The 19,990-nt window shown below is 36.1% G+C and overlaps 5 protein-coding genes and 1 non-coding gene across 9 annotated transcripts; 3 read left to right on the top strand and 3 right to left on the bottom strand.

The window, feature by feature from the left end:
* Nucleotide 1: 1 nt before the first annotated feature.
* Nucleotides 2-445, bottom strand: LOC145238986 (NPC intracellular cholesterol transporter 2-like). Its single transcript, XM_080102283.1, has one exon. The coding sequence runs from the start codon at nt 443-445 to the stop codon at nt 2-4; it is 444 nt and encodes a 147-aa protein (XP_079958409.1).
* Nucleotides 446-4,205: 3,760 nt separating this feature from the next.
* Trnas-gga (transfer RNA serine (anticodon GGA)) lies at nt 4,206-4,280 on the top strand. The gene has a single exon. It is a non-coding gene; the product is annotated as a tRNA-Ser (tRNA).
* A 691-nt stretch (nt 4,281-4,971) lies between these two features.
* LOC145237635 (syntaxin-18-like) lies at nt 4,972-7,240 on the top strand. Of its 2 annotated transcripts, none has more exons than XM_080100576.1 (8): nt 4,972-5,184; nt 5,363-5,534; nt 6,016-6,187; nt 6,251-6,398; nt 6,459-6,591; nt 6,648-6,764; nt 6,915-7,007; nt 7,080-7,240. In XM_080100576.1, the coding sequence occupies exons 2-8, from the start codon at nt 5,400-5,402 to the stop codon at nt 7,170-7,172; spliced, it is 891 nt and encodes a 296-aa protein (XP_079956702.1). In that variant the 5' UTR covers nt 4,972-5,184; nt 5,363-5,399; the 3' UTR covers nt 7,173-7,240. The 2 variants fall into 2 exon arrangements, with proteins under 2 accessions (XP_079956702.1, XP_079956701.1); XM_080100575.1 differs by having other exon boundaries at nt 4,972-5,188.
* A 2-nt stretch (nt 7,241-7,242) lies between these two features.
* Nucleotides 7,243-9,184, bottom strand: LOC145237634 (actin-related protein 2/3 complex subunit 1A-like). Its single transcript, XM_080100574.1, has 8 exons — nt 9,008-9,184; nt 8,712-8,885; nt 8,553-8,653; nt 8,328-8,482; nt 8,051-8,240; nt 7,821-7,985; nt 7,550-7,756; nt 7,243-7,482 (listed from the first exon to the last, which is right to left on the bottom strand). Exons 2-8 carry the CDS (start codon nt 8,881-8,883, stop codon nt 7,372-7,374), a joined length of 1,101 nt encoding a protein of 366 aa, XP_079956700.1. The 5' UTR covers nt 8,884-8,885; nt 9,008-9,184; the 3' UTR covers nt 7,243-7,371.
* Nucleotides 9,185-9,528: 344 nt separating this feature from the next.
* Nucleotides 9,529-13,222, top strand: LOC145237633 (26S proteasome non-ATPase regulatory subunit 6-like). The gene is made up of 7 exons (XM_080100573.1): nt 9,529-9,788; nt 9,862-10,061; nt 10,257-10,402; nt 10,463-10,682; nt 10,765-10,873; nt 10,935-11,103; nt 12,847-13,222. Exons 1-7 carry the CDS (start codon nt 9,653-9,655, stop codon nt 13,019-13,021), a joined length of 1,155 nt encoding a protein of 384 aa, XP_079956699.1. The 5' UTR covers nt 9,529-9,652; the 3' UTR covers nt 13,022-13,222.
* An 86-nt stretch (nt 13,223-13,308) lies between these two features.
* LOC145237632 (KIF-binding protein-like) lies at nt 13,309-18,251 on the bottom strand. Of its 3 annotated transcripts, none has more exons than XM_080100572.1 (13): nt 18,139-18,251; nt 17,528-17,725; nt 17,118-17,214; nt 16,939-17,051; nt 16,342-16,529; nt 16,012-16,212; nt 15,751-15,861; nt 15,427-15,578; nt 15,165-15,263; nt 14,789-14,928; nt 14,555-14,683; nt 14,209-14,325; nt 13,309-14,031 (listed from the first exon to the last, which is right to left on the bottom strand). In XM_080100572.1, the coding sequence occupies exons 2-13, from the start codon at nt 17,707-17,709 to the stop codon at nt 13,833-13,835; spliced, it is 1,728 nt and encodes a 575-aa protein (XP_079956698.1). In that variant the 5' UTR covers nt 17,710-17,725; nt 18,139-18,251; the 3' UTR covers nt 13,309-13,832. The 3 variants fall into 3 exon arrangements, with proteins under 3 accessions (XP_079956698.1, XP_079956697.1, XP_079956696.1); XM_080100571.1 differs by lacking the exon at nt 18,139-18,251 and adding an exon at nt 17,915-18,027; XM_080100570.1 differs by lacking the exon at nt 18,139-18,251 and adding an exon at nt 17,935-18,027.
* Between the last annotated feature and the right edge of the window lie 1,739 nt (nt 18,252-19,990).

Below are 19,990 nucleotides of genomic sequence, written 5' to 3'. Positions count from 1 at the left end.
ATTATCCGACAATTTCCACTGGTGTTGCAAAGCAAACTATTACTTTTCCGCCCGTATCCAAGAGTTTCCATTCCACAATCACCTTTACATTTGGGTAACTCTTTAATACACTAAGAGTAGATACATAGCTGTACGTCATTCCCTTTTGCAAAGGACACTTGAGGCCGCTGTTCTTGCAGCCATCGCTATTCGCCAGAGGAAAGGGCACTGATACGCCATCTAAAACACCAATCACTTCGGCCTTGACTGAGTCGGTGGGTTCCATTATTTCAAAAGTGATGTTGACAGAGTAGTTGCTGCTTTTTTGCAGTTGGCAGGGGCTAGCATTGCATTTTGATATCTGGATGCTTTTAATCTTCCCAACCTGCGATCCACAGTCTTTGTATTCAATAGCAGCGTTGACCGCGGCCACCAGCAGCAATGTTATTAGTATACAGTACTTCATTTTTCTGCAAGATCTGGTGATACAAGCAAACTGATTTATTACAAAATAAAAAATAAAAAATGCCACACAGATAAAAGCAACCTGAACCTCGGTAAAACTGCTTGGGCTAATCTGCAACAGCGTATTATCTTTGTCTGGCGTAAATGTACTTTGGACAGGTGGTATGATATTGCGTGTTGGCTGTTTACAAATGTCCGTTGAAAAAGGTACAAAACTCGTTACCGCCACCTTAATGAAATATCAATTGTCATTAGAGCCGCAAGTTTCGGGGCTTTGTTTTTCTAAACGTAATTTGGTGTAGATGACTTTACATCGAGCATGTAATTATTAAACATGGGTTGCTTTTTTGAACTAAAATTTAAAAACGGCTGCGGCACGCCACTACACAACATTGGCAATACAAACTATCAACTAATGACTTGGGAAACATTTCTGGGTGGAAACTATTATAAATGTTCAATAATATCTTCTTGGAATCATGATAATTACTACTATTCACAGCAGTGTTTTTCAACCTGTTTTATCTTCCGGCTCCCTTTAACAATCAAATGTAGGCTAACTCGCGGCCCCATTTAAAAACAATTCCACATTTTTTCACATTCAATAGATATAACTTAGAACGATATTTGCCTTGGATTGCTTATGTATGTTTTACTTTATGTACTGGTAGGCTATTAACTTTTTTATTGTTTATCAAAAAGCCTCTGCGAACCCCCGTAAAAGGACAAACGACCCCACGTGGGTCGCGAATTACAGGTTCCATGGGACACCAGCTTTTTTTTGCAATGGGCCGGTTAACTTTCGGAATGACGCGCGACGGCCACATAGCTTTACCAGCCATAACGGAGCTATTCCCGATGTGAGATCCTCGAAGCGAATTCGAAGGGAGCACCAAAGGCTTGCAGTCTTAGAGTCTTGACTGCGACTGTTCGTGATGCACCATAATGATAATTAGCCCATTACCGCCTATAGAATAAGATTAAGTGATTTTAACAGGAAAAACATTGAAAGCACATGGAATATCTCAGCAATTGGCGGCAAAGTATCGTATTAAATCAAGTGATACTAACTTAACATAAAATCTTCATGTTTCCCTGAGTTCGCGAAAGGAAGCAGTTCATCCCGCTAATCGATGTCAGACTAGACTAGAACGCCACCCACAGTAGCACAGTAACTGCAGTTAACGATTGTCGAGTTGCGCAAAGGGGTAGACCATTTGCAGGTAAACTGTAGGCCTATAGCACGTAACAAACATAAGATGTATCATTGGGGGAGAAATGTGACAATGCAACATCCCAAAACGTAGGCCTATAACAAAGAAAAAATAAAATCCAGTTCAAAAGTCTTGTTTCAGCGATACCGTTTGGTTCAAACAAAAGTAATACACCTGCGTCCTGTGCTGTATCAACAGCAAATACCGTTACTCGATTGTAAGCCACGGCTTAGGCTACATTGTTTTTTAGCTGCCGTTTGTGTGGCTTCGAATTGTATTCGTATTAATAGTTCTAGTAATTTATATTCAAGAATTGTTCAGTTGTTGTAAGAAGCAAACAATTCGAATAGTATTCGAATGCACCGATTCGGATACTTGTAGTTGCGGAAAATAAAAGAAATAAAAGAGCCCCGAAGTTGGAACGTATTCGATCAAAAAGTAACATGGGTTTATGATTTGCAAATTTGTTGGTAAAAATGTAAACCAACGAGCTTTTTTGCCACATTAGCATAACTCAGTGGTTCTTAACCGGTGGGAAATTTAATGTTTTCAGAGGGAAACTATCTAAGTCAGGTAACCAAACTCGGGCCCGAGGGTCGAACAAGGCTTTGAATTAATCGTTGAAAGTTACTTTACTAATATTTTTTCCGTAAAAAGATGTAAGATTTCAGCAAGGCTTACAAGACACATATTAATCGAAAGGCCGTTTGTTACATCACAGACAAGACTAAAAGTATCAATGACTTTGCTATTGTGCGCGAATAAAAGCCTTTCCTTTGTTGATTATGATGCAATAAATTACTATTGCAAGTAGAGGAGACTCTTCAAAATTCCAAAAACTTAATCTCTCACAGAAGCACTATTTAAACTAAATAAGATTGCAGTATACCTTTGGAGTTCCAGACCAAATCGCTTCACAAAATTATTTCATTGAAGAATAATTTGTTTAGTTAACGTAGGGCACAAAACATCATTATAAAAATAACAAAGGGGGAAATTCGAAGTTGGTGGTTGACTTTAGTGGGAAACCTCACCAAAAAGGTTAAGAACCACTGGCATAACTGATTTAAATCTCCGTTAGATGTTTGCTTCCAAAACATGCTTCACCTGTCATGCCCAATGTTGCAAGCTTTGTAACACAATTCCATTTATGTAACGTCACAATTGAACTTCTATGTGTCATTGTTTCGTAACATAAACAAAAATTGTCAAATCAGGTCACATTCACTGCTCATTTGAATTGTATTCGAATCTATTCGGCAAAAATATGCAGCAAAATATTCGCGACTACTCCTAGTCTGGAGGTAGTCGACAATTCGAATTGTATTCGTAAAAGTGAAGTCATGTACCGTATTTGCTCGATTGTAAGCCGCGGCTTATATTGTTTTTTAGCTGCCGTTTGTGCGGCTTATAATCGAGGGCGGCTTACAATCGAGGGCGGCTTATATTTTAATTTTATACCGAAATCATTTCTACACTCCAACATTTTAAATTGTTTGGGGTTCAAAACATGTATGCGTGTACAGATTATACGTCGATATACGTTCTGTTGGGTACAGTTATCAACGTAACTAACAGATATGGGCAAATAGTCGTACCATATAACTACAGAAAGATGTATTAAGAAACAATCGTATCTAAAATTCCAGCGTGCGGCTTACATTATTTTATTAACACCTCAACATGCGGCTTACAATCGAGGGCGGCTTATAAACGAGGGCGGCTTACAATCGAGCAAATACGGTATTCGATTTTACGTATCTTACGTTCCCAAAGGCTGACAACGATTCGAATTGTATTCGTAAAAATGTAGTCATGTATTCGATTTTACGATTTGTTACCTTGACAAAGGCCGACAACAATTCGAATTGTATTTGTAAAAAATATCGTGTATTCGAATTTGCAAATTCTTAGGTTGGCAAAAACCTACAACAATTCGAATTGTATTCGAATAACTTTCCTCAAGCTTTTGGATTCATGAATTGTTGGTTCAAAAGATAACAACAACTATTCGAATTGTATTCATGCACTATCGAACGAAAACCAAAATCATTCGAATACAGCATGAAGGTGGCAAAACCTGTATTCGAATGCATTCGAATACGAATGATGTCTGGATGCATATCGCAAAGTGATTTGCCTTTTTCAGACATCCTTAAAATGTACTTTTCAACGTATTAGTTCCATCAAAAATATTTAGTCCCCCTTTCTGCAGTTGTATTTCTATTGGCAAACTTGTGTATGTTGTATTGACATATGCGTATTTGTCGAACATTTATGACACAATTTTTTTATGCATTTTTCACATTCGTTTTACTTCAAACGAATACCGATATACTTTTGCTTACACTTTACACCAGTGGTTCTCAAACGTTTTTGACCGCGACCCAAATCTGAGTTATATGAACATCTCACGACCCAAGCTTCAAACATCAAAAAATGTTAAGATGAACATATCTGGCGATCCCCTACTACGAAGCTGATATGTGCAGCATACGAGGCAGGCAACGGTGCTTGTGATTCGACTTTCGGCGGATTCTACACTGGGCCTGTTGTAGCTCAGTTGGTAGAGCGCGAGTCCCGGAAAGACTCCTGTCGTGGGTTCGAATCCCACCGCAGGCTGGATTTTTCTAGCCTATGCCTTGCCATATGGTGGTGAATGCTTGGTGACCGGCTGATTCGGTATAGCGCCTTCAATGGGCCTGGCGTACTGTGATCAAAAAATTTATTTTCTTCTGATATGCATGAAAAAAGACGCAGACAGCCAGTTGTAGTACACAGTACTATGAAACAATGATTGATTTATCGTAGCGTGTTTCTTAAATTGAAATTTGTCCTTCATAATTCTTCAATGCACGCCTCTATTTTTCATTCAAGAGACCACTTGATATTTATATTCAGTAAAAGTCTGTGATTCTGTGATTCGACTTTTAACTGTCCTGTTCGACAACGAAACGGACTGCAATTTCGAGGCCACGTCGTCGCCGCATAGCATGCCAAAATGGCTGCAGGCTTAACGAGGCCTATTCGTTCGACAACACTACATAACACAACACACATAGTGGCTTTGCAGCATGATCGTTGATAGAAGTGAATCCCAAATCTAAACATGTTTCCTTGTACGAATACTTGTCCTACTATTCCCCGTGTTACGACGTTACAATCGCCATGTGCGTCACAGTAAAGTTGGAAGCCTATTGTCGTCTGTATATGGTAATGATTGGTTCATTTTACTGTACAACGTGGTCGAGTGAGTTGACTTTGCTACTGCATTAAGTAAGTTTGTTTGTGTTTGCTTAATGCAGTAATAGTTCGTTCAATCACTATAGCGCGACCCATTTTTTGACCCTGCGCGACCCATGTTTGGGTCGCGACCCATACTTTGAGAACCACTGCTTTACACGAACCAATGTCAAAAGCATGTCACTTTTTGTTGTGTACATGATTTTCCTATTTTGTTGTGCTTTTATGCAGCTGATCAGCTGATTCTTGATTCGTGTTGCTGGTGATTTCTTGTTCTGTTTAAGTAGGTATGCAAGTTACGCACTTTAAAGCGACATTGTAAAATAGTTAATTAAAAAAGTTCCTGAATATTTAGGAATCGTAAGATAAACCTAAAAGATTACAAGGAATCCGATTGCTGTTTGCCACGTCAGTCACTGCTGTCACTAAATATTGATGATTTTGCATGGTTTATTTTACAGTTTCGACAAAACGCTGTTGTCTGTACGGGCGTAAACTATGATTGACCGAACAGCAGACTTTCTTTCAGCCTTAAAGGATGTTAAGAAAAGGGATGGAATTCCAGGCTCGTTATTATTGGCCACTCGATCTAAAAAGCCTAAAACGTCTTTTGGAGTTAAATGCAAAGACCTAGTAAGTTTAAACATACTGGAAATTGCAAATAAAGATTTACTAACAACAGCTAATTCTATTAGTGTTACAGTTAATCCTACTTAAGTTTGCATCAGGTTTTATTTCACTAAAAATATTAGATCAAATTTAAAATCATTCAAACGTGAAAGTAACTGTTAAGCGTGTCGTTAAAATACATTTAAACCAACATTGTGTTCTTAAATTCTATTAAACATATCTTTGATTGTTAACTCATGTGTTTTATACTTTAGACTAAATAAACAAGGATTTTGGCCCTAATTATCAGGTTTCTCAAGTGCTTTCTCAGCTGGAAATTATTTTTTAGGTTGTTTAGTGGATCGTTTTTAACTCAGCAACAATAAAATACATTGATACACAGTTTTAGCTACAAATCCCTTCTGTTGTCTTAGCCAACCTTTTGTAAGCCACACCTAACCAAAACTAGCTTAAACACCACAATGGTTTTGTATTTATGAATTAGGTTGAAAGCATAACACAGCTGAGGGACTTTTTGTTAAAAAATCGAAAAGCTTATATTGGAGGTGTTGGACAGCATAATGAACTCACTGATTTGGAACGAGACAAAGTAGATGTCGATAGTCAAGCTATCATTAAAAGTTGTTCCAATGCTTTGTTAGACTTAAGAACATCAGGTATGGTTGACTTATTTACCCTTGTTTTGAGTGATTTTTTACAGCACTTAATTTTATTTTTAGAAGTAAAAGACCCTGGGTCACCAAATCAACTTGATATCCATAAAAAATACACAATTGATCTTATACAAAAGTATTTAAGAAGTGTTTGTCGTATTTACACTGAGCAAAAAGCAATTCGTGTAAAACAAGTCGTTGACAAACGCTTAATGTAAGTTTCATTTTTTTATGACAGTGAGTCCTGTCTTTGTTTAAATTTGAGGATTTTTAGGTCTCGTTTGCAGTCTAATGGCACAAGGAAAACTACTCCTGTTGAACAAGAAGAACAAACTAAGTTCACTCCTAAAGCACCGGTTCATTTATATAACCCTGATGATGAACTATCATCTGATGAGGAAGCAATTGTAAGGTTCTTGTGAATTTACTTTGGTTACTTGACTTACCAACTGTTTGTCTTTAGTATGAGCAAGAGAATGTTCAATTGCTGAGTGATATGAACAGTATGATGGATGAGGTCAATGCCATTGAAAACCAAGTGGTGGAAATTGTTAAATTGCAAGAAATGTTTACTGAGCAGGTATGATAGTGTTGTTCATATGTCTCATCTATTAATGCCAAAAATTGGTGGATTATGCAACAGCAGTTCATATTTCCAATTGGAGGTTTATAATGTGATGAGGAAAGATGGGTATGAAATAGTCAAACTGCCATATTGTTAAATTTTTAGGTATTGCAACAATCTGAACAAATTGATGTAATTTCTGAAACAGTGGTTGAAAGTTCAGAAAATGTGAAAGATGGTAATGAAGAGCTACGCGAGGTAAATAGAATTTATTACTCCAAATGTTTGCTATTTTGTCAAATATACTATCCCTTTTATACATATTTGTAGGCAATCAAGAACAATGCTGGGTTTAGAGTTTGGATTTTATTTTTTCTTGTAATGTGTTCATTTTCTTTATTGTTTTTGGAATGGTATAGTTAAGGACTGTTGTTAAATGTTTCTATCGCGATGGTGCAATCATTCTTTAAATATAAAAACTTGAACTGAAAGGTTTCTGTGGTTATGCTCTAACCAAATTTATTTTGCCGAATAGTGCAAGAAAATCACACGATACATGATAATAGGAGCAGGAATTACTTTTACACTTGACTATATGAAATATACTGCGTTAGATCTTCAGTTAAGCAATGCGTAGACCAGCAATGGAGGATTCCAGGGACTTTGCATCCCAAACTATCACATTTCCATCTTTTCCAGCACTTGAAAATTTATTTGGTCCATATGCATACAACTAAAACAAAACTCGCTGGTCAAAAGTGTATTTTTTTAAGCAATTAAGAGTTTATGACATTGCTTACCTGTGTAATAGCATTTTTATGTTTTGTATCAATTTCCTTGCCTCCCGTTTCAACAGCTCCTTTTTTATCCATCATTTTGAACATATTCATGGCAGAAACTGCACGTCCCCCACCACCAGCTTTTGGTGGTTGATCAAGCTTGCATGAAAAATCTACCTTTGTGCATCCACCGTCAACAGTAAACAACATAGGGTTGCAATCATGTCCCTTAAAATAAAATCAGATTTAACAAACAAGGTTCGTGGGACTTACAACCTGTAACTCAACTTACAGCGGCCACAAAGCTGTTTTCAGTTATCCAAATACAGTCATTGAATGGCAGATGCTCAGTGCGTAAACCCACCAATTCTGCACCACCAGTCACAACTGACACAATGCTCCCATGAGAAACCATAGCAAGGCGATTGCCACTGGGGGAAAATGATACCCCATGCACCTAGATTTAAAAATGACAAAATTTGAACAAAATTTGAAAACTGCACTACACTGCTGAAAACATACCCATCCAGTACAAGGCATCACAACTTCTTGCATAATGTTTCCAAAATTCATTTTCTTTCCCCAAACAGTTGCCCCAGGCTTGGCATTAATCTCTTTTATATATGCTGAAAACACATATGCCTTGTAATCACAACAGCCAGCAGCTAGCAGTATGTTGTTGGGATGCCAGTCAAGGGTGACAATAGTAGACCTGCAAAGTTAAGGATGACATTGACATTTGCCTATTTTATTGTTTCAATACTACAAAAAATAAAGGTATACTCAAATTGGTGCTCACCTGATTGGTTTTTTGATGTGTTTGCTAACCCACCAATTGTTGTCACTTTCGAAGTAGCAAATAGAAATCATTCTGGAAGAACTTCCTACAGCAAACTTGTCTTCCTCGGGCGACCACTTCACACATGTAGCAGCACGGTTGATCCTCAAAATAACCTTGAAAGCAACAAATATACTTTATAGTTTCACTTTATATTTCAGAGTTACAGTTTATCAAACAGCTCACCAACTCCTGAACCCAAACTCCATCAGTCAACTGCCACACATATGCATTCCGGTCGGCCCCACATGTCACTATGCGGTTTGTTTTGGGTGCCCAGTCAATCCCTAATAAGCATGAAAGAAGTAGAAAACTGAAGTTGTGTCTATAATGACATATGTTTACCTGTTACTTTTAGGGTGTGTTCACTCAAAGTATGAATGAGGTCCCATTTCTTTCCTGATTTTTTGTATATTTGCACATCATTGTCATTCAGACTGAGTGCAAGTTGTGAGCGGTCATGGTTGAAGGCATGGCAGGAAATAGGCTTCACACCAAAATTGGAAACATCAGCCATGTCTGCAAAATAAGACAATTTAAAATGCTGACAATGTTGACAGCTATTCCAATTACGTAAAAAGATATTTTACAGTCCAACAAAATTATGTCAGTTTTAGAGGCGGTGCTCAAAATAAGATCACCTGCGTTCCTTGTTGTTGATTCGCGGACTCTGGTCAGTCAACGCGAACAATGCGTGTATATTAGCACAAACAAAAATACCTAGAAAAACAATTATTTTTACAGCTACAAATAAAAACTTCGACGCTCCGTGCTCAACTGTCAAAGCAATACAAAACGTAGGCGCAGTCATTCGTTCAGCTCAATCGGTCTTCCTTCCGCCTTTTACGTTACGGTTGAATAAATTTGGAACGAACCGTAAAAAGAATATTAGGCAACTCAAAAAAGAAAATCTAAAATAAAACGCTGACACAATTAACGTTTGTACACATAGGTATATTTGTAGATTTATTCACGTAGAAAAGAGAAGCACCAATGTTTTGTTGAGGCACATTTTGACTCAAAAATTTTATTGCATCAATTTTGTTCTTTCATGTTGTTGTGGTAAACCATTTCGGGAAAATGATTAAAACAAACTTTTTGGTGCGATAAATACCAAAAAAAAGTTTCACGCTTCGTTAATCACAATTTTGTTGGTCATTCCCCTTTTTTCAATTTCAATGCGATCCGACTCCGAGTGACGAGAGTAACCGAGATTCCGTTTTTGTTCTCATACTCACACCGGTGTAGCTTTTTCTAAAAAGTCGTTTTGTAATAACTGGCTAACAATGCCGATAGAAAACTTGGAAGAGGAAGGTCTTCCTAAGATTCCTAATTTAAACATTGCAAACCTTGCGTTTCTTTATACTTTGGAGCCCACCGAAGCAACATGGGTTGAATTATTGGGATTTGTAAAGAAAGACAGTGAGTATTATTAAAAACATAAGTTTAAACAGCATTGATATGTATTTCTAATTTATTGTTTACCCAAACTTAGACATGGCCCCTTATTATGAGAAAATTTGTGCGGATTTAAACAAGCCTCTTGATGAAAAACTGCTTCAAAAAATGAAGGAGGAAAATGAGAAAGAAATTAAAAAACTAGATGAGAAAATTTCGGAGGAAGTTGATTATGAATCTGACGAAAAAGATGCACTTCTTTCCAAGGCAGAATATCTCTGTAAGATTGGTGCTAAGGTAAGTGTTTGTTGCATGGATTTAAACTAGCATCATCATCCAGAATACAAACAATAATGCATTATCTGCATCATCCAAAAAAATGTTTAGTTTAAGTTGATTTATTTCCAAGCATTTACTTCACTAGCAAATTTTGATAAAAGGGAAAAACATTTTTGTTTTTTCAAAAATTGTTTAAGCTTTGTTTGTTCACAGGATGAAAGTCTGGCTGTTTTTCGAAAAGCCTATGACAAAACAATTGCGCTTGGTCATAGATTGGACATCATTTTCAACCTTATACGAATTGGTTTGTTTTATATGGACCATGACTTAATCACAAGAAATGTAGACAAAGCAAAACAGTAAGATATGACTTTGGATAGTTTAAGTAAATCAATCAAACATTGTGTTTCTCTAAACAGGTTAATTGAAGAAGGTGGTGACTGGGACAGAAGAAACAGATTAAAAGTCTATCAGGGCTTATACTCAATTGCTATCAGAGATTTTAAATCTGCAGCTACCTTGTTTCTTGAAACGGTTTCCACTTTTACTTCTTATGAATTAATGGACTATGAGACTTTTGTCACATACACAGTTTATGTTTCAATGATGGCTCTGGATCGACCACAATTAAGAGATAAAGTAAACAAGTTGTTACTTATTTGGATTTGGTGGGAATATGTCTAACTTCTCTGTATCTCAATATTTTAACATTCCATTATAGGTTGTAAAGGGTTCTGAAATTCTTGAGATTCTTTATGATCAGACAAGCACAAAACAATATCTGTTTTCCCTGTATGATTGCCATTATGCTCAGTTTTTTCTCAGACTTGGTAAGATACTTTTATACAATAATGTCGATTTTAACCACATAAACTATTTTGTCCATTTTAGCTGAAGTGGAAACAGTAATGAAGAGAGATCGTTATTTTAACCCACATTATCGTTTCTACATCAGAGAAATGAGAGTTTTGGCATACACCCAGCTTCTTGAGTCGTACAGAAGTTTAACACTTGAGTACATGGCACAAGCCTTTGGTGTCACTGTAGAATTTATTGACCAGTAAGTATACATAATAAGTTTTTTAACCTGATTTGGTTTAGTGGTTGTAATCATGTAAAATCTGTAAAACTTATGGCAAAATATTGTCATAGTACAGATAGCACTAGGGATGGGCAGAGTCGAGCCAGAACCCAAGTACTCGGTACCGAGCATCGCTGTTTTTGATGCTTGGTACTCGGCTGAGCAGATGCAACAATTGACCCAAGCATTAAATTTGCAAATTCATGCCCTGCTAACATACGAAACTAGTGTTCAAACTCAAGAATAAAACTGACTGTTATTTAAATTCATTACATGGTGGAAATGTGCATGCATCCTGGGTTTGTACAGCTTAATACACCGCTGGTTACGTAAGGGACCTCATAAAGCTAAAACTAGCGTGGAATTGAGAATGTTTGTGACATCACAATGCACTGAGCATGCTCGGCCGAGCACCAAGAATTAACAGAAGATGCTTGGTGCTCGACCAAACAGAACATTTGCAGTTTTGGCCCATCCCTAGATAGTACTACTGTTAAAGGTTTTGTTTTGTACATTTTTATGAGTTCCGTTAAATTTCACTTTGTTTTATTCGGTGGACATTTTACATGAACTTTTTGTATGACCCGTTTTTGATGAAACTTGCACAGGTGGTAGATTTACATGTGCCACTTGTTTTTGGCTTGATAGCTGCACTGGTTACCCTATTAGCCCCCAATATGTAAAAGTGTTTCATATGTTTTGCATGCTGGTTGAAGATCACAAACCAAAAGCATCAAACATGTTTTAATTGTGGTTGTGATATACTTTGATTCAAAATTGGCATATTTTGTCAAACGTATTAGACTATAGTTTGGGTGTGGAATCTTAGCCCCCTAAAATTGTTTTATTATTATGGGTCCCCTTCCCTGAAGCAGACATGTCTTTGATTTCACTGTTTTTTTCTTTTTCCCACAGTGAAGTTTGTTCATGCACTTTTTGCATGAAATGTCTGATGAATTTGGATGAAACTTTCCTAGAGAGTAGATATAGTAATATAGATGTGTATGCATTGATTGTTGTGTTTCACCTTATAGTCCCTACATTTACCCCACTAACCCCCTAAACTGGGTGAAATTTGTAAACAAGGGCAGAACTAGATTAATTTTAACGTGTTTTTGGAATATGCCAATTTACGGTGTCAGCTATTGTGTTTCTTACCCCATTAGCCCTCTAAATTGGTAATGTTTTTGAACAATGTCCTAATTCATTACAATTTGCACAGTTGAAAGGATATGCCAATTTAAAGTGTCAATTGTTGTGTTTCACATCAAACTTTAAACAATGTCTGAATCGAATGGGATTTGGATAGTTTGTACCGCATATTGCATGATTATAAAGCAAACAAATTACATGTGTGGGGCCCCTGAGTTTCTGCAGAAACAATTAAAGGTTACATAAAACATTGGCGAATATGGGACCCAATAAGTATAGGTATAAACAAATGCTTCAAAACAGGCCACAGTGTATCCTTTTAAGTTGTTTTGAAAAACATTTTTAATTTTCCCAAATTCTTGTACTGAATTGTGATAAACAAAATACTGTACAACAAACATTTGCTGTATTCAAGTTTTGCAAAAATAAGATTTCTATGACCACATTCAAATTATTAAATTTTAAAGAAATGTTATACAAATGCACTATGCCAATCAATTTTAAAATCAAGTTCTGCAACACTTATAACTGTTGTGTCTTGGGTATTACAGTTCCTTGTATTATTTGTAGTGAATTGTCACGATTTATTGCTGTTGGACGACTGCATTGCAAGATTGACAAAGTTGGTGGAGTGGTAGAAACCAATCGCCCCGACAGCAAAAATTGGCAATACCAGGAAACTATCAAAAAAGGAGATCTGCTGCTAAACAGGATCCAGAAACTGTCCAGAGTTATTAATTTATAACATTATTGTCTTTTGCTTCACACATGTGTTTGTTTGTGCATAAAAAAGTTCAACTTGAAGTGAACTACTTTGACAAACATAAAACAATTGATTTACACTAAGTTTGGCATTTTTTGCTGCAATCTGTTTTTCAAGTCATATTTGTAGGTCCAAGCTACAAGAGCTTTGTGCTGTTTGAAACAATAAACTTGATACAACCGATTCTGGTAAATGAATTTTGACAAAGTCACTGATTGCTGGTTTCCATATTTATTGAAAATTGCCTGTTATCAGTAACCCAAAAGTGATTTCAGACAGAAGCACCATTTATTGCTTGGATGACACTTAATGACACATAAAAACCTAAATAAAATTAATTCAAACAAACATGTTTGGATACATTTATCAGTGTAAGTGGTACAACAAGAACAAAAAAGAGACAAAGTGCAGTTTGTTATTTGTGATGCAACGATTGAAACACTAACCATAAAGATCCAACCTACTAAATATTTGGAAGGTATGCTATGTAAATAATGCAGTTAAACTTGTTCATAACACTCCAAAACATCTTTCATAATGTATTAGATGCACACAAAAATAACAACAGTGCCTGTGTTTTGTAAAGACAATGTTAAAACATTTAAGCAAACTATAGTACAGTGTATCGCTACTTATAATACCTCTACAACATCAACAAGAACATGCCTGAGCATTACAAAACAGTGCAACTGTACCAGCCTTATTTAAATATGGTCCTTCCACTAAAACTTGAAGCATGAGGATCAAACTCTATCCCTTTGCAGCGGTGCAAGTAAACACAGTGAAATATTAATTACAAAGAATCAAATTGTTCTAAAGTGCGTGGCAAAAGATCAACCATCTCTCTGCAAACTCCAATTTCAGCTTTGACAGCAGCCTCTGCTTCTTGGTGTGTGTCCACATAGTTGGTTATAAACTTGTAATTTTCAAGTGCCAGTCTCTTGTTTTGAAGATTGCTTTCAACTGAAGCAGCAGGTTTTTTCGAGTATAATCTTTTCAAAAAATTTATACCAAATTAAATACAATTTGTTTTAATGCCTAAATTGTGGTTTTGACCCAAAAATTCGAAAGATTTAAGAAAATTCTTTGCTCGTCTAGTAAAGACCTGTTTTAAAATGCATTACTTAAGTGAATACAGCTGGTTGATGGAACATATATGTAGTATATACCTTCCAATGTAGAAATGAGCCAAGAGTGTGGATCTTTCCATCTCTGGCTCGAATCTGTCTGGAAAGTTACCATCTGGCAGCTTGTGTGTGTTTAAAAACATTCGAAAGTATCCAATTCTAGCCCATAAATGTTAGAAAATTTTAAATTGAAGAAAACACATTTTACACAATGCTTCATCTAATACAAGGGTAACTTTGATGCTTATAGATCCCACAACCCTAAATACTTAAACTTGTATTTTGAATAAGAAATATAAAAAGTGCTAATGCCTGAGCAACTGGTCAAAATAAAATGTCCTCATCAATTTCAAAATAGAATGCCCTTATCAATTCAATAATTACATACCCAGAATTGCAAAGTGTTGTCATTTTCTTTATCATATGAGTGGTGGGTGAATTTCCACTTCCCTCAGCTAACAACAACTTTAGTGAAAACATTTCATTGTAGGTCTTTCCAATCTCATATTGAAGTTGCCTAATAAATCCAAAAAAAACCTTGTTACTGCTATAGATGAAAACCTGTTTTATAGTACATCTAACAAAAAACGTACAAAGTAATGATGCAAATACTGATTCTCACCTGCATATTGCAAGGTAATACTGTATGTTAAGTTCCTTCAACACAACAGACAACAAATCAATCCTCCGTTTGTGCATCTTACACTGAACCTCTTTGCTTGGTTCAAAGAATGCCATGTACTGGTAAAGGTGACTTAAATCCTATATGCATGCATATAGGTGTTAATTACTAGTAAATCTCACCTGTCAAATCCCAAGAAAAAAAGAACACAAAACATGCCAGATAAAAGAACACAAAATAAAATTAAACCAAGGTTAATTCAATCACATATTTTTTGATGCTGACCCCTATTAACTCCAACCCCACATTTGAAACTGCAACTCCTCAACTCTGGCTTAAACACACAACAGAAATGTTCTTGGTCATGCATTTTCACCTGTATCAGTTCCACATGATCAGTAACAAAACCATCCATGACAAAAAATTTAAGGGCATCCTCAGCATACTGCTTTCCTTTCAAAAATATAGCTCTTGCCTACCACAAAACAAACAATGACATAATTTATTGCCTTGAACAAAAAAAGGATAGTTAAGTTTCTTGTAAATGTTACAACACATTATCCACAGCTTAAAGGCGATTTATAGCATGATTCAACTAATAAGTTTGACATAGAAAATACTGGATTTTTTCTAATTACCAATTTTATATTGTGGGCATAGTTATGAGGAATGGACTCTTCAATTGATGTTACTTCCAAACCGAATCTTTCAAAAGATTTGTCATCATCTTCTCCAGTGCCACTTTGTTCATTCTGAACTGCTTGGATTTGGAGATTTATGTCTAACTCACCTGATCGGAAATAGATCAACAAAGAAAATGTCATGGTAAATTTTTACTTTGTGCAAGCATGGCAAAGGGCAAAAAATCAGGATGCTTAAAAATGCTACATAACAGTTAATAAGAGTGCCAAAAAACTTGCCCTCATTCAACAGTATTACAAAACAAAGTGTCTGGAACATACCATATTCATCAGACAGCTTTTCTTTTGATTCATCAAGTAGGTTGACAAAATATTTCACCCAGCATCTAGCAACATCAGACTCAGCCTGTTCAATTCTGTCAATATCATTATCTGCAAGCAATCGTGTTTAAATTCTTAAAGCAATCTACTTGCAAATGTTAGTATTTAAGAAGGTACTTTTGCTCGAAGTGCAAAAATTAGAGAAACGTGAATTGTAAACTCCATTTAGGGTAGTTCAAGGCAAGAGATTTTTTTTCTTACCCTCAGCTTTAATCTTCTCTTCCGCAAGAAGGTAGTTGGCACATGATAGACAGTGTTTGGCTTCTTTGAATTTGTTTCTCACCACATAGTACTGGGAAAGTGATGCACAATTTATAGCCCAGTCAACTGGTTTGTATTCATTAAATTTTAATTGCCTGTGTAAGGTCTGCATGCAGCATTCCGCTGACTCATCGCGTTTATCTAAAAACATATTTGGGGAAATTTTTTGTAGGTCAAAACAAGGCTTCATTTATCTTGTTCTTTGCTGGCCACCATTATATTGACAAAAACAAAATAGTGAAAAAAAGAATTTTAAATCATAAAACATACCTAAATGCTTGTAAACTTGTGCAAGATAGTAAAGTGTGTATGTATGTAAGCTTTCAAATGCATGTTTTCTCTCCACATTGGTGCGTGGCTCATTTGAAAAATGCTCCTCAACAGTCCAAGGGGCATCATCACATTCATTTTGAAATGACAAGTAAAGTTCTTTTGCCTTTACCAAATGTTCGAAGGTTCTGTTGGTGACAACACATGTTATCAAAAAACATTTTTTTAATAATTAAAGGAAGACTGTGTTGATTGCAGCCAGGGATGGCTTGATACTGCATCGGAAACAATTTCTTCTGATATGTACCCAAATAAAAGGGTATCATATTTAATTGCCTTTTTGTGTAAAATATAGTTAAGCAGTATCGAATTAAAAAAGGGTATCGGGCCAATCCTAAATGGGACTGTAATCGAACATCCCGCATTTGTATGCATATTATAGTTTTGGAACAAATACAGAATATTCGATTTCATAACAAGTTTCTATTAGCTTGTCAGCAAATGACAGATTTGCAAAATACTTTTATGGATTGGAACAAATACAAGTCAATATTCATGGGACTAAAATCCTCTTTGAATACAAAAAAGTACACATACTTCTCTAGTCCCTCAGCACGATTTGACCATAAAAGACACAGCTGGTTGTAAGTCGCAATCAAAATGGATATCACATGTGGCTTTAGTATAATGTTTTCTCTTGATGTCAGAGTCTTCAAAAAAAGTACAGACAGCCATTAGGTATACTTTTATTGCTATGTAAAGATTAAGCAAAATACTTCTAAAACTTTTTTTAACTTTTCTTCACCATCTGGAACTTCTTCAGTGTTGTAAAAATTTACTCCCAATATATACTCAATTGCAGCTTCTTTTGCTCTGCAAACAAATAGAAGGTGTTTGTTAGCATCATAAAATAATTGCATTTTAAACCAAACTACCATATGTTTTTAAGCCACTTTTTTACTGTAAAAGCAATAACCAAGTTTTCTGCTGCGACAAGCCCTAAACAACTTTGGTTCACCAATATTGATGACATAAACCTTTTACCTTGTGGGTGCATTTTTTAAAATTTCATCCACTATAACACATGTACATGTAAAGTTTTAATGGCAGTATGTTCAAAAACATATGTATACTGTTTCATGTATACATAAACATTTTCCATATGTTTTATGTAAGATATACTTACAATAGTACAGTATCATCCTGATTGTCCTCCCTTAAATTGTGCACAGAATTTCGAACATCTAGAAACAGCTTCCTTGCTTCATATTTTGATTTGTAAGGATTTTGTGCTTCATCTTCACATTCGTTTAGTTCTTTTGCTTGTTTAAATTTGTCATAATCTTCACACGTAAGGGAAGTTGCCATGTTGCTGGTGCACCAGCTGCAATACGTTTAGGTTTAAGTATACACACACTTTTTATATTAACTTCAAATCAATTCACTACCACTACTTAAGGTCAATAACGTCTGCAACTGCAGTTCTACACGTAAGCAAGTAGCAATATTACATTTAACAAGCCGATAGGTTTTGAATATTATATTATACGTATTAGTATCATCATCCACATGCCTAAGCCGAGGTTAACGTACAAAAAACTTCAGTTGAAACTTGAAACCATCTTCTGATAAAGCAAAGGCAAAATGTTTGGGAAAATCCCCTAACATGTAAATATTGCAATTAGGCAAAAACAGATTTTACAATTTGGCTTGCTTGGATCAGAGCCACTAGTGGCTCTGCTTGGATTAAAGTGAGGGTATAGTTTAAATAAAATATTACAAAACTAAACGACAGACCTTGTTTCTAATCCTAAGCAGACGGTGATTTTTAATTGATAAAAAATATCAGATGTTTTCTCAGGGACCTCATTGTTCCCATGGCTCGATTGTGATCCCACATATTTACATTCCAACCCCCTGATTCGGGAACCACCACTCTAGCAAAAAATATGTTTTTAAATCGCTTTTGGGTGTACATGCAAGTGGTTTGAATTTTAGAAAACGATTTGCAACTCTTTCCCCCTGAGCTTCAACCTTTGACCTGAATGCACAAATAGTAACCAAAATAAAGCTAATTTTCTTTCTTGCATTAAAAGACATAATGATAACAACGACCCTGCCGTTAATCACACAACGCCGGACTCCCGACGTCCTTGTCAAAAAATTACTTATTGGAAACATTGTGCAGTCATGTGTAAAAAAATTCCCCTCTCATTGAATCAATTTCGCCCAACTGACATGAAATGGAATTTTCGTTACATGTATAGTATACATCGATCGTATACATGTAACGAAACGAAATTTTACGCATGACTGCGTGCAGTTTCAGAAACTTTTTTTTTTACTTTGTATATATTTTTTTCTTCATTCAATTTTGAACGACTCGCTATTACAGACGTTCACCTGATATATCGGCGCCAAATATCATTGTGACGTCATTAGCATGACTGTAGCACATAATGGTTGGGTGGAAATTAATGCAAGCTTGTTGCAATGTTCAAAATTTCGAATCAAGTACATTCCGCGCATAATATTTTTCTATAAATTGGCACAGAGATACCTTAAGAGCAAGTAGTTTAAAGGTCTAGCGAGATTTTTTTGGTTTCAATCACTATTTGCCAACGAAATGACTTTAACCGACACAGGTTTACAATGGGCAAGCCAAACATTAATGCGTATGTACAAAATTGTTCCATGTTCGGATTCGAATAAAAACACATTCCGCGCATGATAATTTTCTATAAATTGGCACAGAGGTACCTTAGAGCAAGTAGTTTAAAGGTCTAGCGCGATCTTTTTGGTTTCAATCACTATTTGCCAACGAAATGACTTTAACCGACACAGGTTTACAATGGGCAAGCCAAACATTAATGCGTATGTACAAAATTGTTCCATGTTCGGATTCGAATAAAAACACATTCCGCGCAGGATAATTTTCTATAAATTGGCACAGAGGTACCTTAGAGCAAGTAGTTTAAAGGTCTAGCGCGATCTTTTTGGTGTCAATCACTATTTGCCAACGAAATGACTTTAACCGACACAGGTTTACAATGGGCAAGCCAAACATTAATGCGTATGTACAAAATTGTTCCATGTTCGGATTCGAATAAAAACACATTCCGCGCATGATAATTTTCTATAAATTGGCACAGAGGTACCTTAGAGCAAGTAGTTTAAAGGTCTAGCGCAGTGGTTCTCAAACTGTGCGTCGCGACGCCCTGGTGCGTCGTTTCAATTTTCCAAGGGCGTCGCAGAATATTTCCGTATCGTGGCTGAACTCAGTTTATTTCATAAAAATGAGGTTTCAGTGCAGGTGACGTATATCTACGTCCAAATACTTTTTGCGTAGAGTGCGGATTGACGTAAATTTACCTCAAAATTTTTTGATCAAAAATGCGGCTGTCCGTTAATGTACGTCGAGACCAAACAGTACAAGCAGCAAGTGCGTGATAGGCGCGTGTCTGGGGCGACGCTTGGCGGGCATTAAACTTGATTACGTGAACGGAGTCTTGTTTCTTAACAATGTAACAAAGGCGACTTTTCTAGCAAAGGCTTGAGGTAGTTATAACGTATAATTGTCAGAAAAGTTTGAAGTAATTATTGTGCATGAGTTTTAGCAGTAAATTTTTGTGCATCAGTCATATTGTGC

The sequence above is a fragment of the Phallusia mammillata genome, chromosome 7 (assembly GCF_965637545.1).
Source record: "Phallusia mammillata chromosome 7, kaPhaMamm4.hap1.1, whole genome shotgun sequence".
NCBI classification, from domain to species: Eukaryota; Metazoa; Chordata; class Ascidiacea; order Phlebobranchia; family Ascidiidae; genus Phallusia; species Phallusia mammillata.
The sequence above is the reverse complement of the archived record's forward strand: the minus strand, read 5'-3'. Positions and strand labels throughout refer to the sequence as shown.